Source organism: Hyperolius riggenbachi, chromosome 10 (genome assembly GCF_040937935.1).
Source record: "Hyperolius riggenbachi isolate aHypRig1 chromosome 10, aHypRig1.pri, whole genome shotgun sequence".
Lineage (NCBI taxonomy): Eukaryota > Metazoa > Chordata > Amphibia > Anura > Hyperoliidae > Hyperolius > Hyperolius riggenbachi.
Genome location: NC_090655.1, coordinates 48,956,653 through 48,972,032, shown reverse-complemented (window position 1 = coordinate 48,972,032; position 15,380 = coordinate 48,956,653). Strand labels below are relative to the sequence as shown.

General features: G+C 46.8%; 2 protein-coding genes across 3 annotated transcripts in view; one reads left to right on the top strand and one right to left on the bottom strand.

Annotated features, from left to right (window-relative positions):
- Nucleotides 1-923: 923 nt before the first annotated feature.
- On the bottom strand, nucleotides 924-12,632 carry MRPL51 (mitochondrial ribosomal protein L51). Its single transcript, XM_068258504.1, has 4 exons — nucleotides 12,611-12,632; nucleotides 10,744-10,825; nucleotides 6,414-6,518; nucleotides 924-1,187 (listed from the first exon to the last, which is right to left on the bottom strand). Exons 2-4 carry the CDS (start codon nucleotides 10,823-10,825, stop codon nucleotides 991-993), a joined length of 384 nt encoding a protein of 127 aa, XP_068114605.1. The 5' UTR covers nucleotides 12,611-12,632; the 3' UTR covers nucleotides 924-990.
- Nucleotides 12,633-13,074: 442 nt separating this feature from the next.
- The window catches only part of LTBR (lymphotoxin beta receptor), a 390,915-nt gene continuing 388,609 nt past the window's right edge, over nucleotides 13,075-15,380 (top strand). For both annotated transcript variants that reach the window (XM_068258500.1, XM_068258499.1), the window contains exon 1: nucleotides 13,075-13,229. The gene's annotated coding sequence lies outside the window, so the exon portion shown is untranslated. The remainder of the gene's footprint in view (nucleotides 13,230-15,380) is intronic.

The window sequence follows — 15,380 nt, the reverse complement described above, 5'->3', positions numbered from 1 at the left end:
GGATTAAAGGATAGTCTTTAGTATTCATCTTCTGTCAAAGAGACATCAAATGTTGCTTTCATATAGATTCAAGACAACTCACTTAGTCCAGGAGGGGGGAGAGGGGTTCCGGACTTGCTATCACCATTGACACTCCACTCTTCCCACCAACAGTTAGTAGTGGGCTTCCTATGTCTGCACTCCGTCCGTGCAATGTACGGACGGAGTGCAGACATAGGAAGCCCACTACTAACTGTTGGTGGTAAGAGTGGAGTGTCAATGGTGATAGCAAGTCCGGAACCCCTCTCCCCCCTCCTGGACTAAGTGAGTTGTCTTGAATCTATATGAAAGCAACATTTGATGTCTCTTTGACAGAAGAGGAATACTAAAGACTATCCTTTAATCCTGCCAATAGGAGGGTTGCAAAAAGTAGAGAGGGATAAAGTATACGTGGTTTTATTGATATTGCATGGGAGCTAGAGAGGAAGCGCTTGGAATGTGTGAGGAGTGAATGTTGCTGTGATCACATGCAAGTGCTGACTTTGCTTTTTATCAGTAACCAGTAAACAGAATACTGTTTTATTGTGTGTTTTTAATAATTTGAACTACTATTAAATACTTCAGTTATTTACTGCAGTTTTGACCCATTTACTAGTACTACATACACAATTATTCAGCTCATACGTTTACTTTCAGTATATGGTTTCATTGAATCTACTATAGCAGAGGGGAAATGCTGACAGCAGCTCCACTTTACATTGAAAGGCACTTTTATATGTCCGTTATAAATCTATGCAGCAGAAATCAGTGAACTGGAAATTGGCAGACCTACATCACTATACTCCCAATACAGAGTCTGACTTCTCTCCCATTCAGCCATACTTCTTAGCGACCAATGTGTGGAGCCATTCTGGACGGCTCATAAAAAGGCGAGAACTCATTGGTGGTATAAAACATGACATTTTATTTTTCGATATAAATAAGGACGTAGCGCTCAGTGCCTGGAGTTGCTCAGCGGTGCTTGCCGTAGCGGTTAAACCTCTTATAGAGGTAGCGAATCCTCTTTTCTAGCTTCAGCCTGTCTTCATAGAACATTCGGCTTCCCACCATCATCTTCTTCCTCAGGCATCTCTGCAGCTCGTTCCCCTTATAGCCTCGCAGCCACGATGGGCCGATAATAAGCTCCTTGGGGTGGGCTTTAAAATCCCCTGCAACAGGCAGAAAGACAGTAAGTGGGCGATGAACTCAACAAAGAGGCAAATTCTACACAGCAGCCAGGATCATTTCATGACTGACAAAGGCAAGAAAATGCACTAAGTAAGAGCATATTTTAAAAGGCAACTGAGCACAGGAATTTGCCCCGCCCCCCATAAGGGCATACACACTATGAGCGCTTGCGGGCTATTTTTAAAGCGCTGGCGATTTTAGTAATCACCCCAAAAGGACTGGTGCAATGATTCCCTATGAGAGTGTTCACATGTGCGCTTTTCGATTTTTGCACATATGGCTGCAAAAGCTTTAGATAGCATTAGGCTAGCTAGTAAATGTGTCCGTCACTCCCCAATCCAGCCAGTTTATACATTACCCAGCCTGGATCCAGCGATCGGCGCAGCCTCCCCGCACAGCTCCGGTCTTCACTATGGGGAGGATCGCACATGGCGTCACCGACGTCATGCACAAACCCGTTCCTCCCCATAGAAAGACCGAAGCTGTGCTGGAAGGCTGCGCAATCGTTGGATCCAAGCTGGGTAATGTATAAACGGGGGGAATCAGGGGGGAACCGCAGGCGATCGGAGGGTGCCGGACACCATTACTAACTAGCCTAGTGCTAGCTAAAGCTTTTACAGCCATGTGTGCAAATTAATTCTGGGGGACTCCTAAGGACAGAGAGCGGTATGGCCGACACTGTGTCGGGCATACCGCTAAGGAGGTTAACAGAATGGCGTCACAGCAATGCAGAGTATGCTGAATACTGTAAGAGACTAACACAACCTCTATTCAAATCTACCGACTCTTCAACATTATGATTTGCATATGTCAACAACATCTCATAAATCAAAGCATTGCAATCCGCATAATACATAAAAGTCCTATACAGTAGGCATGACAGTACCTAAAGTGCCCACTTGTCCACTGTGCCAGCAGAGCCCTTAGCCATGCGACACGCATGCAGATTACTTGTGCCCATGTTCCCCATCAGCCGGCACAAAACATCATAGGCAAAGGCAATCTGTCGCTTGGCTAAGGGCTCTACTGGCACAGTGGACAAGAGGGCACTTCAGGTACTGTCATGCCTACTGTTTATGTTTTGGGGAGCAAGGAAGAAGAAAAGTATCATTTAGGAATAGTGAATGAACAGAGTGCTGAAAACCCCAAACGTACTGTTGCAAAGCTAATACTGGAACCAGCGCTTTAGGCCTCATTTGCACTGGAGTGTTTCACTAGTGATTTCAGCAGCGCTGATGATCGCTAGAGTTTTGAAAAGCACTACTGCAATGTAAAGTGTATGGCAGAGTTCTCACTGTAGTGATTGCCAGTGATTTGCTAAAATAGCAAACAAAGTGCATGGAGCATTTTTTAGAGATTCTAAACACAATATGCAATTGCTCCAAAATCGCTTTTTCATACAGTGGAAAAAAAAAAAAAAAAAAAAAAAGATTTGCAAAATGCTAGCGATTTTGCAATTCCCAGGGTGAATGCGCTCTTACCATGTTTCAATGGCACAAAATTCTAAAACATGCGACCATCCCACCCACATGTCACTGGCAGCTGAGGACACTGATAAGTTAGGGCCTTCATCGTTGCATATCAGTTTATTTGTAATGTTTTTTTTAAAGTGAACCTGATGTGTCATGATGAAGTTCATGTTATCAGCGATGTGGGCCAAAATTTTAATACAAACAAAATGGCCTACATGCTGGAAGGCTTCTAAACATGAAAAAGTTTAGAGAGTCTCATGGGATATAGGGCGAGAGGAAGAAAGTCTCAAGCCCCAAGACTTGGGAAAAGTGCCACCGCTAATGCAATTTTTTTAATGAAGACAGTTAAAGGACAACAGAATCGAGAGGGATATGGAGGCTGCCATATTTATTTCCTTTTAAAGCAATACCAGTTTCCTGGCTGTCCTGCTGATCCTCTGCCTCTAATACTTTTAGCCATAGACCATCGCTGGGCAAACTACGGCTTGCGTACGCAGTTACTACAGCCCACCGACAGGCGGCCGGATTCCTCTCTGCAGAGTTGTGAGCAGCTGGTTATGGGGAACTTAAACTCACCTGATCGCCGATTCCAGTGTTGCGACTCCATGGCAACAGGGCACCAAATCACACCACGTCAGGACGTGCCAACGTATTCAGGAATGCGGTCTTTAGGATGCGACCCGGGCCGCGCAAACTGGCCATAGACCCTGAACAAGCATGCAGCAGATCAAGCGTTTGACATTGTCAGATCTGACAAGATTAGCTGCATGCTTGTTTCTGGTGCTATTTATAAACAACTGAAGCCAAATATATCAGCAGGACCGCCAGGCAACTGGTATTGTTTCAAAGGAAATAAATATGGCACCCTCCATATCCCTCTCACTTCAGTTGTCCTTTAAAGAGAATCTGTATTGTTAAAATCGCACAAAAGTAAACATACCAGTGCGTTAGGGGACATCTCCTATTACCCTCTGTCACAATTTTGCCGCTCCTCGCCGCATTAAAAGTGGTTAAAACAGTTTTAAAAAGTTTGTTTATAAACAAAATGGCCACCAAAACAGGAAGTAGGTTGATGTACAGTATGTCCACACATAGAAAATACATCCATACACAAGCAGGCTGTATACACCCTTCCTTTTGAATCTCAAGAGATCATTTGTGTGTTTCTTTCCCCCTGCAGCTATCTTCCACTGAAGTGTCAGGCTGTTTCTTCCTGCAGAGTGCAGACAGCTCTGCCTGTATGTAATTCCTCAGTATGTGAAAGCCCAGCCAGCTCAGAGGAGGATTTATCCAGCTTGTAAAAGATAAGAGAGAAGAGAGAAGCTGCCCTAATCTAAATAATACACAGGCAGTGTGCAGAGAGGGGCCTGGAGGGGGGAGATGCATCACAGAACCACAACACTGAAGAACTTGGCAGCCTTCCAGACACAGGCTGACAAGTCTAACAAGAGAGAGATAAGTTGATTTCTTACAGAGATGGTGATAGTAGAACGCGCTGCAGTAAGCCAGAACACATTAGAATAGCTTTTGGAACTTGTAGGATGATAAAAAACAGGATGCAATTTTTGTTACGGAGTCTCTTTAAGTGGCTAATGCTGGATCAGCTGAGGAGAACACACACACAAAAAGACATATAAGTGAGATATGCCTCATTTGATTTCCATAGGTTAAAATTTTTTGCATTTGTAAAAACACAAGCAACAGAAAATGTTAGTAACAAATTTTCCTAAGTGACAAGACACAGAACATTTATATTGCGCTTTTCTCCTGGCGGACTCAAAGTGTCAGAGCTGCAGCCACCAGGACATGCTCTAAAGCAGTGGTCCTCAAACTAAGGCCCGTGGGCCGAATGCGGGCCTTTTCACTGGCCCTCACTGAGGCTTTTTCACTGGCCCTCCACTCACAACCTGTATAACTTACAGATGCTGTCCAATGCAACTTAAAATATTTGTGGCTCACATATAGAATAGCAGTGCTGGCACCACCCATCCACATACTGTAGAATCTAGCAAGCAGTCATTCGCTGGCTTCCAATCCAATTCTGCATCAGGTGATACTGCTGTCCAATTGGACGACAGGTTGTCCCCTGGGTATGCTTCATTGTTTGGTGCAAAGTTTTTTTTTTTTTTTTTTCTTCACTATCTGCACATGCTGTGTTGGGGGCATAATTTCTGCTTTGGTTAAAGGGGAGCTGAAGAGAGGTATATGGAGGCTGCCATGTTTATTTCCTTTTAAGCAATACCAGTTGCCTGGCAGCCCTGCTGATCCTCTTCCTCTAATACTATTAGCCATAGCCCCTGAACAAGCATGCAGATCAGGTGTTTCAGACTTTAAAGTCAGATCTGACAAGACTAGCTGCATGCTTGTTTCTGGTGTTATTCAGATACTACTGCAGAGAAATAGACCAGCAGGGCTGCCAGGCAACTGGTATTGATTAAAAGGAAATAAATATGGCAGCCTCCGTATACCTCTTACTTCAGTTCCCCTTTAAAGGAGTCATTAAGCAAGTAATGCTACCCAGAGTAATACTTACCTGGGGCTTCCTCCAGCCCCTGGCAGCCGCTATGTCCCTTGCTGCAGCTCCACTCTACGCCACTGGCTCATGGTCCCCGACGGTGACTCGCCAGGTGTCCTCTACTGAGCCTGCGCAAGCGCTGCTGTCAGTCACCTCCACATGGTCTGAAACGTACTGCGCAGGTGCAAAACTACTGACATAGTCGCTCATGCAGTAGAGGACGACCAGGCAAGGTTGGCCTCTGCACCGTTGGGGAACGGGAGCTAGTGGCAGAGAGTGGAGCTGCGGTGAGGGACATATCGGATGCCAGGGGCTAAAGAAAGCCACAGGTGAGTAGTACTCTGGGTAGCATTACTTGCTTGATGACTGCTTTAAAGAGAGTCTGAAGCGAGAATAGATCTCGCTTCAGACCTCATAGCTAGCAGGGGCATGCGTGCCCTGCTAAAACGCCGCTATAGCGCGGCTTAACGGGGGTCCCTGTCCCCCCAAACCCCCTCCGTGCAGCGGGGGAGCGCTTCCTGGTTGGGGCAGGGCTAACCGCCGCAGCCCTGCCCCATGCGCGTCTGTCAGACGCGTATCTCCGCCTCTCCCCCGCCCCTCTCAGTCTTCCTTCACTGAGAGGGGCGGGGGAGAGGCGGCGATGCGCGTCTGATAGACGCGCTGGGAGGCAGGGCTGCAGCCGTTAGCCCTGCCTCCAGGAAGAGGGGAAAAGCGACCAAGTCTGCGACCAAGGTTTGCGGGGGGTGGGTTGGGGGTGAAGGGACCCCCGTTAAGCCGCGGGATAGCGGCGTTTTAGCAGGGGCACACGTGCCCCTGCTATATATAAGACCTGAAGCGAGATTTAGTCTCGCTTCAGTGTCTCTTTAAATGGGAGACAAAAAGGCTGCATGTGTTAACAGGCAATAGTTTACACTACCTAGGTTTAATGTAATGTTTTCTACATCATATTATGTATACTCCGGCCCCCATTAGTTTGAAGTATGTTGACTCAGCCCTTGACCAAAAAAATTTGGGGTCCCCTGCGCTAAAGGCAGTAAGGAAGTAGGCCCAAGGTCTCCTTACTGAGCAGATGCTGGCTTACCGAACAGGAAGAGCCGAGATTTGAACCCTGGTCTCCTGTGTTAGAGGCAGAACCCTTAACCAGTACACTATCCAGCACTGTAGGCAGAGGCCTCAGAGTAAGGTTAGGAAGAACTGGGAGCGAGGAACAAATGACTCACCTAAAATGCCGATGTTATCATACACCCCAAACAGGGCTCTCTTCTCATTCCAGCGGTCAACGATTTTGGGCTGTGGCATAAAATTCCGCACCATATTGCAGCAACCTGGAGAACCAACAGGAGATGAGAGACTGCAGGTAAAGCTCATCAAACTTTCCAAAAATATAGTGATTTGACCCAAAAACACCAAATCTTCCCAACGATGACTAATGGTCCTGGCATACCGGAGAGTGTTTTGTGGGTCATTTTCGTAAAAAAAAAAACCAAACGCTTCCACTGATTTGGCAGACAAATGACAGCGCTCAAGGCTGCACCTGAAATGAAAACCAACAGAGGCATGCAGAGCCCCACTAGGGCTAAATACATGCCTTGAATGCAAAACAGATGCAATTATGTACTAATTCTAATCTAAAAAGTTTTGAATACAGATTGAATCAATCTGTATTCAAAACTTTTTAAGCCCCATCTACACGATACGATTCTTTGTGAGATTCAATTTCGATTCTATTTACGATCCGATTAAATCCGACGTGTCCGATCGGGATTCGATTCAATTCAATTTGCCATTGTTTTGAATCTAATAGAATCCCGATCGGACATGTTGGATTTAATCGGATCGTAAATAGAATCGTAATTATAAAGTTATGAATGTTGTCCAGTTTCTGGAGCTCTGCACATCTATGCAAATAGATCATTCGGGAACAACCTCTGTCTGAATGCGCTGGCATGTCTCCACTGATTTGCATAAAAAAAAAAAAAAAAAAAGCTATCGCTGCCATTTCGCCACAATTTTAAGTAAGCAAGTCAATGGATTTTTTTTTGTTTTTGTTTACGAAAACAATCCTCAAAAATGCTCTCCGGTGTGCCACGGCCCAAAAGAGTATGAACAGGGAAGGAGAAGCACATTTCAGGCACTGCTGCAATTGCTGATGCTTTATTATTTATGAAAACAAGTCAAACAATGTCCTGAATGACCGGTATCCCATACAGTTTCATGCTGGAGGGCGCTTCTCCCGAGACTCGGTAAAGGGCCCCCTGGCAGCCTTACACATGCTTAACACCAGCTTTATCTGAGCCAAATAAGCTTATCTTGGCCTCGTCAGACCACAGGACATGGTTCCAGTAATCCATGTCCTCAGTCTGCTTGTCTTTAGCAAACGGTTTCCAGGCTTTCTTGTGTGTGATCTTTAGAAGAGGCTTCTTTTTGGGACAACAGCCATGCAGGTCAACTTGATGCAGTGTATGGTCTGATGGGGGAAGGGGGGGGGGGGGGGGGGTTGTTCATTATAATGCTGCTAAATAACAGTTACCGGCTTTCTGCAGTCATGTGGCAAAATGTTCAAGAAAAAGAGGAGATTAACCTGATGGATGCAGGTTAAATTCCACTAAAATACCTTCCATGGCAGACCTGTGGCTTTTTCAATGTTCCCCAACTAACAGATTTTAGGGAAGTAATGAACAGGCTGTATTTGTATTTGAGATAAGATTTGTTGCAAATAGCACGCCACTTGGAATTGAGCCAAACAAATGCAGCACCTGCCGTGTTTGATTGGCTCAGTTGCACAATGCATGATATTTGCAACAAACTTGGAAAATTATCATCTCATTGATCATCTCTAATCATTATTGTCCCAACATCCTTTACCTCAAGAGAAGTTAGGCCTGTTCCAGCCTCATATCTGAGGCTGCATTTCCACTTGTGCGGTGCGAATCGTCGCGGTAAAAATTTGCATGCGGATGCGAATTTTGCATGCGGGTTCATGCAAATTTTCATGCGAATTCGCATGGATGACGATGTAGGCGAATTTAACCATGGCAGTGCTGGTGTGCTTTTCCATTGATTCTATGAATTCGCATGAAAATTCGCATACCCAAACCTTATGTGAATTTCCTATTAAATACATTGTATGCGATTCGCATAGCGGTATGCGAATTCTGATGGCTTTGCCATGCAAATTTTTTTCTGCACAGAAAAGCGCAAAGGAATCCTGACAAGTGGAAACAGTCCCATTCACTTGTATTGCTATGCGAATTTGCATGCGAAAACCACATGCGAATTCGCGATAGTGGAAATGGGCCCTTAAGGCAGTGGAATTAAGCAGCGGTTAGTCCTAGCTAGCAGTGCACTGTGTGTAATGGTTAGCTGGCAACAGAACTCAAATAGCCTGATTCATTAAGCTGTGTTATAGCAGTGCAAGCTAAATATAGGGCTGCATGCTACGCGTGAATGCACCACGAGATGTGGAGTATCGCAACTGTGACACTTCACTAGCGTGGCCGCGCTAGTGATGTATTGTCATTTTTAGGAGGAGGAAGATAGATACAAATGTTTATTTCATTAGATAATTTTCACCTCGGGTGTCCTTTAAAGGGAACGTGAAGCGAGGGATATGGAGGCTGCCATATTTATTTCCTTTTACATAATACTAGTTGCCTGGCAGTCCTGCTGATTTATTTGAATGCAGTAGTGTCAGAATCACACCAGAAGCAAGCATGCAGCTAATCTTGTTAGATTTGACAAAAATGTAAGAACACCTGATCTGATGCATGCTTGTTTAGGGTCTATGGCTAACAGTATTAGAGGTGCAGGCTGGGTAGCCAGACAACTGGTATCGCTTAACCACCCTGGCGTTCTGATAAGATCGCCAGGGAGGCTGCGGGAGGGTTTTTTTTAAATTAAAAAAAAAACTATTTCATGCAGCCAACTGAAAGTTGGCTGCATGAAAGCCCACTAGATGGCGCTCCGGAGGCGTTCTTCCGATCGCCTCCGGCGCCCAGAATAAACAAGGAAGGCCGCAATGAGCGGCCTTCCTTGTTTTGCTTACACCGTCGCCATAGCGACGAGCGGAGTGACGTCATGGACGTCAGCCGACGTCCTGACGTCAGCCGCCTCCGATCCAGCCCTTAGCACTGGCCGGAACTATTTGTTCCGGCTGCACAGGGCTCAGGCGGCTGGTGGGACCCTCTTTCGCCGCTGCTCGCGGCGAATCGCCGCAGAGCGGCGGCGATCGGGCAGCACACGCGGCTGGCAAAGTGCCGGCTGCGTGTGCTGCTCTTTATTTGGTGCAAATCGGCCCAGCAGGGCCTGAGCGGCAGCCTCCGGCGGTGATGGACGAGCTGAGCTCGTCCATACCGCCAGGATGGTTAAGAGGAAATAAATATGGTACTATCCATATCCCTCTCACTTCAGGTGTCCTTTAACATAAGAGATTCAGATTCCAATTCTGGCATATGCCAATACCTATCACTACAGTAAGGCCCCGTTTACACTGCACGCGTTTCCAGCCGCGTTTTGGAAACGCGTGCAGGTGGCCGACACGCACGACATCAGACATTGCATAGAGTGCAATGTCTGATGTTCACACTGCATGCGTTCCGGACCTGTGTGGTCCGGGAACGCATGCTGCACGCATTTTTTGCAAAAACGCGTGGCTGTCCCATTCACTTTTCAGTGATGGGATCAGCCACGCAACGCATACAAACGCGGATGGCGTGCATTCGTACGCGTTGCGTTTCGCGTGCGTGCCCGTCCGCATTTGTAATGTGAACGGGGCCTAAGACTACACAAAACCTGGGCAGCCTACTGAGTGCGCCCTTTGTGGCTGCAGCTGTCAAGCCTCACAGGAAAATAGCACTTTACGAGTGTTATACATTTACCGTATTTTTTTGGACTATAAGACACCATTTCTCCCCCAAAAGTCGCATTGCACCCACCGCCAAGCATGTATATATACCCTATGCCTGCATGCCACTGAAGCCACCAGCAGACCAGAATCCTTGAATGGGAGAGATGAGGGGAAAGCAGTTTCGCTGTGTCTGTCTTGCGGAGCTATGACGAGTCTGGGTCACGTGAGTGGTGTGATGTGTATGCGACGCTACACAGGGGTAGAGGTTAGACCAGGCATGGGCAAACTTGGCCCTCCAGCTGTTGAGAAACTACAAGTCCCACAATGCATTGCAGGAGTCGGACAGCCACAGTCATGACCCATAAAGGCAAATGCATTGTGCCTTTATGGGTCATATGCAATTAGCATCGGAAAATGCAGCTACCAGTGACGTCTCCTCTCCCTCACTATACCCCTTGTGCCAGGGGAGGGAGAGGAGACATTGCTGATCGTTGCAACAGGGAGACACAAAGAAGGATACAGGAGTACACAAAGGGGCATGGAGAAGGAACACAATAATTGGGGGACTGCATCCACAAAATGCCCCTGAAACATGAAAGTTTATTTTTTCCCTGGTTTTAGTCCTCTAAGTCCAAAAAATCTGTTAATTCCATTGTTCTGTTTGACAACTACAACACCAAATATGCTTCTGGAGGAAACCTTACCAAGGGAGAATGAACGGGAGGCCTGGACCAGACAGGGGCCCACAGACTGACTGGCCACCAACAGTGGAGTTACAGCCCACATCTGCAGAGACAGAAAACATAGACACATAGGCTATCATTCATAAAGCATTTCCGCATGCGGAAATGCTTAATACCGCTGACTTTACCGTACACTCAGCAAAATCCCCATTCATAAAGGCTCTTTCCGCATGAAAAGCTTACATTCCCGTGTAGAGCGAAACATTTCCGCCTTGTGCGGAGTTTTTCTAGATTTATCTAGAAAAAGTTACAAACACGTCCATTCATAAAGATTAGAGCAAGCGGTATGCGGAAGGAAAATACCGCTTGCTCGACAGTAGCGATAGGCGGCCCGGATTACGTGTAAATGAATGGGACGGACCTCCCAAGCAGCATCAGACAGAGGAGCGCACGGAGGGAATCGGGCAGCTTTTATGTTTCCGCATGTCTTCCGCCACGCTACCGCCAGCTTCCTCCAGAAAACCTCCGCACTTGTATCGCAACAGGCAACTTATTTATGAATGACCACCCAGAAGTCTTAAGTACCGGTTGCGGAGAAGAACGGTGTTTTCCCGCACTACCGACTGGTCCTTTATGAATGATAGCCATAGAATGCGGGTTAACAGAATGCTGAATATTATTAATCAAACAATTGCAGTAAAGGTCTGTACACACACATCCAACAAATCTGCCCAACTGTCATCTGATTTTGGTCTGTTGGACAAAAAAAAAAAAAAAGATTGGCTGAACAGGGTGGGTGTAGTTTATTACAACCGATCTGAAACTTAGAATTTGAAGAGCATGCCGTCCACCCAATCCCATTTTGGATTTCCCTATGAGGTTTCCTGCGGGGTCCCCTAAAGTAGACTAGCTCCAAATCTTTTTCAACATTGGCATGCTAACTATCAAATCCCTACACAACCTAGGCCCTGGATACCCGAAGGATTTGTTGCAACTGTGTCACACCTCCCACAGCCTTAGATCAAAACAATCCAATAACTTGACCACCCCCACAGTTCTACTAAAAAAAACCTTTGGAGCAAGAGCATTCTGTCATGCTGCCCCTAATCTGTAGAATGCACTGCCAAACATAATCAAGACAGCTCCAACCCTGGACACCTTTAAGGGCCCGTTTCCACTAGAGCCGTGCGGGGCTGCAAGACATGCCAAGGCACTTCCTGGTCTGCGGGAACGCTGATGAATCCCATAAGCCATGCACGACTATGTGATTCGCAACCTCCTGCACGGAAACTGATGGCAATGTCGGCCGAATCAATAAGGTAAGCGATTCGGCCGGCAGCGCCATTGTGTCCTATGGCAGAGTTTCCCCTGCGGGGAAACTCTGCAGATTGGGCCAGGTTTCTGCTCTGGTGGAAATGGGCCCTAACTCAAAACTGAAAAACCATCAGTTTATTCTGGCACTTATGGTCACATAACTTTTCCCCGTACACGTTACTGTGTACTAATCTGAGCCAAGCTTTTGTGCTTTAGGTTCTAATCGATTTACAAATGTTTTGTTATTTGAAGAAGTCATTATGAATTGTCAGTATCTTGAGGGACCTGAGCGCAATTAACAAGGGTGCTTTCCCTTGCAAAACTCGTATGTCGATATCTCTCGCAAACTTTGCCTCTCGCAAACTTTGCCTTTGGAGCGAGACTAGTGTACAGCAAACCAGATATATAGCAAACCAGTTGCCCAGAGTAGCCAGCATCCCTGTGTCAGGTGACATTAATTGCCCTAAGCAGCACCTTTGGCTAGTAGTTTTCCTTCCAAGCAATCGCGGTGAATTGCTCTACAAGCAACAGCAGCTACATGCTGAGGACCTGACGTTACACCCCGCACACACACCTGTACCGGGCAGACCGGCCTCTCACCTCTCCTCTTGTCAGGTCAGTCACAACCTCCTCCTACAGGACGCCGCCATCTTCCCACAGTATAGCGTGCTCCGCCTTTCCACTGGCATCATGTGACATGCGGCTTGGAAGCAGCCATTTTCTTGTAGCCGACTGTGAATTTTCCGCTGTAGCAGCGTATAGAGAAGTGCTGTACAAGGAAGGTTATTACAGTCGCTTTGTTTCGCGAAGACCCCCTCTATTTTTTCGTACTGCTTCCCAGCCCCCTGCAGGCTACTCATGTATCCAAATCCAAATCCAAAAAAGCTTTATTGGCAGGACCAAATACATTTAGCATTGCCAAAGCAAAACATGTATCATGTATTCCCCCCAACTTTGAAAAAGTGAAGGCGTAAAGCCCTGCCCCTTACATGTCCCTGTCTAGTGTCTAGCGCCTTGTGGTTTCCCGCGCAGGCCAGGCTGTGACGACTGACGAGCTTGTTGTCATCAAGCTGAGCTGTAGCTAGCTCCGCCACCGCCCACCTGGTCTTCTCTCGTCAGGCTGTGAAGTTTGTTTGTAGCGAGTAGAAGGTAGAGTCGGTAGGAAGCAGCTTCTGACATAGGTGATTTGCCATGTGAGTGACAAGAGACCCACGGTCACCCTCAGCCATTTCTGTAATACGCAGTTTGGATTGGAAAAAAAATGTACAACTGAGTGGTATACAATTTGCCTATCTTAATTTAAAAGCTATATACACGTAAATGGGTACTGTCCAGAAAAATAAACAGGACAGAATAACCAGCATCTCAGTATTTATCATTTATGACCCTTTTCCACTGGTCGCAATCCACTTCAAAAAGTAGATTGTAGCACTTATGAGGTGTGATGCGCCTACATAGCGGGTGTGCTGATCCCAATGCGCGGCAATGGAACAGTTTTCATTCCATGCATTGGGTGCGGAGCGATTTGAGAATTTGCAGCATGCTGAAGTTCCACATCGGGAGTTGTGGAAGTGACGCAGACGCCATTGGAATTGATGTGATGCGGCTAGGTAGCCGCACTCGCATCACTTGTCATTGCAAACAAGCCTTACCTTCAAGCCTTACCTTGTAAATCGCAGTGCTCATTTCCCAGTAGTCCACTTTTCCTCCCCAAAAGCAATCGCAGGCTTACGCGCTTCATGTCGCAATCTTGCTCTGTTCCCAACGGCAAGTGGAAATTACTGCTTGCGTAATCGCAACGCAGTGCAATTGCAAGCCCAATTAGCGGTGGACAAGGGCCCTAAAGCATTCTAGACAAACTAGATTTGGGGTTGTCTCTGCTGCTTTACCGAGTGTACAGGTGGCCCCTAACCTGAAGTGACATTACTACAGTTTTAATACATTCCTTATTAGAGGGAAGGCTCTGTATAGCATAGAACCTTCCTGGTCATTTCGGCACTGTCCTCCACAGGGCTGGTTCTTTGCAGCGAGGTAAACCGCATGCTCAGGGTGGCGGTGCGGCAAACCCAAAAGAGTGTAGTTGCCAACTACACTCTTTTGGGTTTGCCGCACTAGTTGCTGCCAATCTCCCGGCTCTCCTCCACGCAATCGCGTTTCAATTTCCATTATGCGATTGCGATTGAGCTACTATACTCATAGTCCAGCTCAATCGCATACAAAACGCAGCAGGACGACGATTGCGCTTTGACCAAAATCGCATCGCAATCGGATCGCACTAATGGAAATTGCTGCTGCAGTTTCCATTAGTTTAATGTACCTTGCGATTTGCGATCAGAAGCAAATCGCAAATCGCAGGCTAGTGGAAAAAGGCCCTTAGGGCCCTTTTCCACCAGGGCGTTTGCGCTGGCTGAATCGCAAAACCGCAAACCGCTAGCGATTTTACAATCGCTACGGTTTGCTTTTTAACATAGGAATCGCGGTAGGTAATTTCCACTACCGCGATTCGTTTTTTACTTGATCGCGATCGCGTTGCGGAGCGACTTTTGCCGCGATTTTGCTATGCAGTGCATAGCATAGCAAAATCGCGGCCGCGAACGTCGGGGAATCGCCGCTAATTGCGATTCAGCAATCGTTAGCGTTCAGCGTGAACGCTAGCGATTGCTAGTGGAAAAGGGCCCTAAGGGCCCTTTTCCACTAGCAATCACAAACGCCAGCGATTGCGATTGCGATTTTTCATTAATTCTGTTATGCGATTGCGATTTGCGATTTTCATTTGCATTGCATTATCATTGTAAAAATCGCTCCAGCAAGCGATTGCGATTTGCGATTAGCGATTTCCAAATCGAATCACTGTAGTGGAAAATACTTTTCGTGATTTCTATGATAAAGTAACAACCCTAGCGATTTAAAAATCACTAGCGATTTTGCGATTCAGCAATCACAATCGCTCTAGTGGAAAAGGGCCCTTACTCTTTACAGTGTGCGAAGTGTGACAAACAACACACAGCATGTAGGCTGTGCTGTGTGTGAATCTGAGGAGGGGAGACCTGGGTGAGCAGCAGCATCTGTGGCAGTCAATTCCTGTGTGCCTGCTGGTCCTCGTGATCTGCAGGAAACCAGCACTTGTGCCGCCCATCCAATCCCAGTCCATGGAGGGGGGTGGGGGTTTCAAAATGTTTTTGGCGGCAGTCTGGAACTGGCCCTGGCCAGTGTATCTATTTGACTGAATAGATTTTCAAAACTACTAATCCCTGAGGAGTTCCAAGGACAAGCATCCCTACTGCGCAATAGTGGACCAGACTCATGCATGCCCAGTAGGGATGCGTTTGTCCTCACAGCTGCTT

Excerpts from the sequence above, each read along its gene's own strand:
- MRPL51 (XM_068258504.1), bottom strand. The coding sequence starts at position 10,825 with ATGTGGGCTGTAACTCCACTGTTGGTGGCCAGTCAGTCTGTGGGCCCC. Across the intron at positions 6,519-10,743 it reads CTCCCGTTCATTCTCCCTTG|GTTGCTGCAATATGGTGCGG; the intron begins GTAAGGTTTCCT and ends TTGGTTCTCCAG. Across the intron at positions 1,188-6,413 it reads TGATAACATCGGCATTTTAG|GGGATTTTAAAGCCCACCCC; the intron begins GTGAGTCATTTG and ends TGCCTGTTGCAG.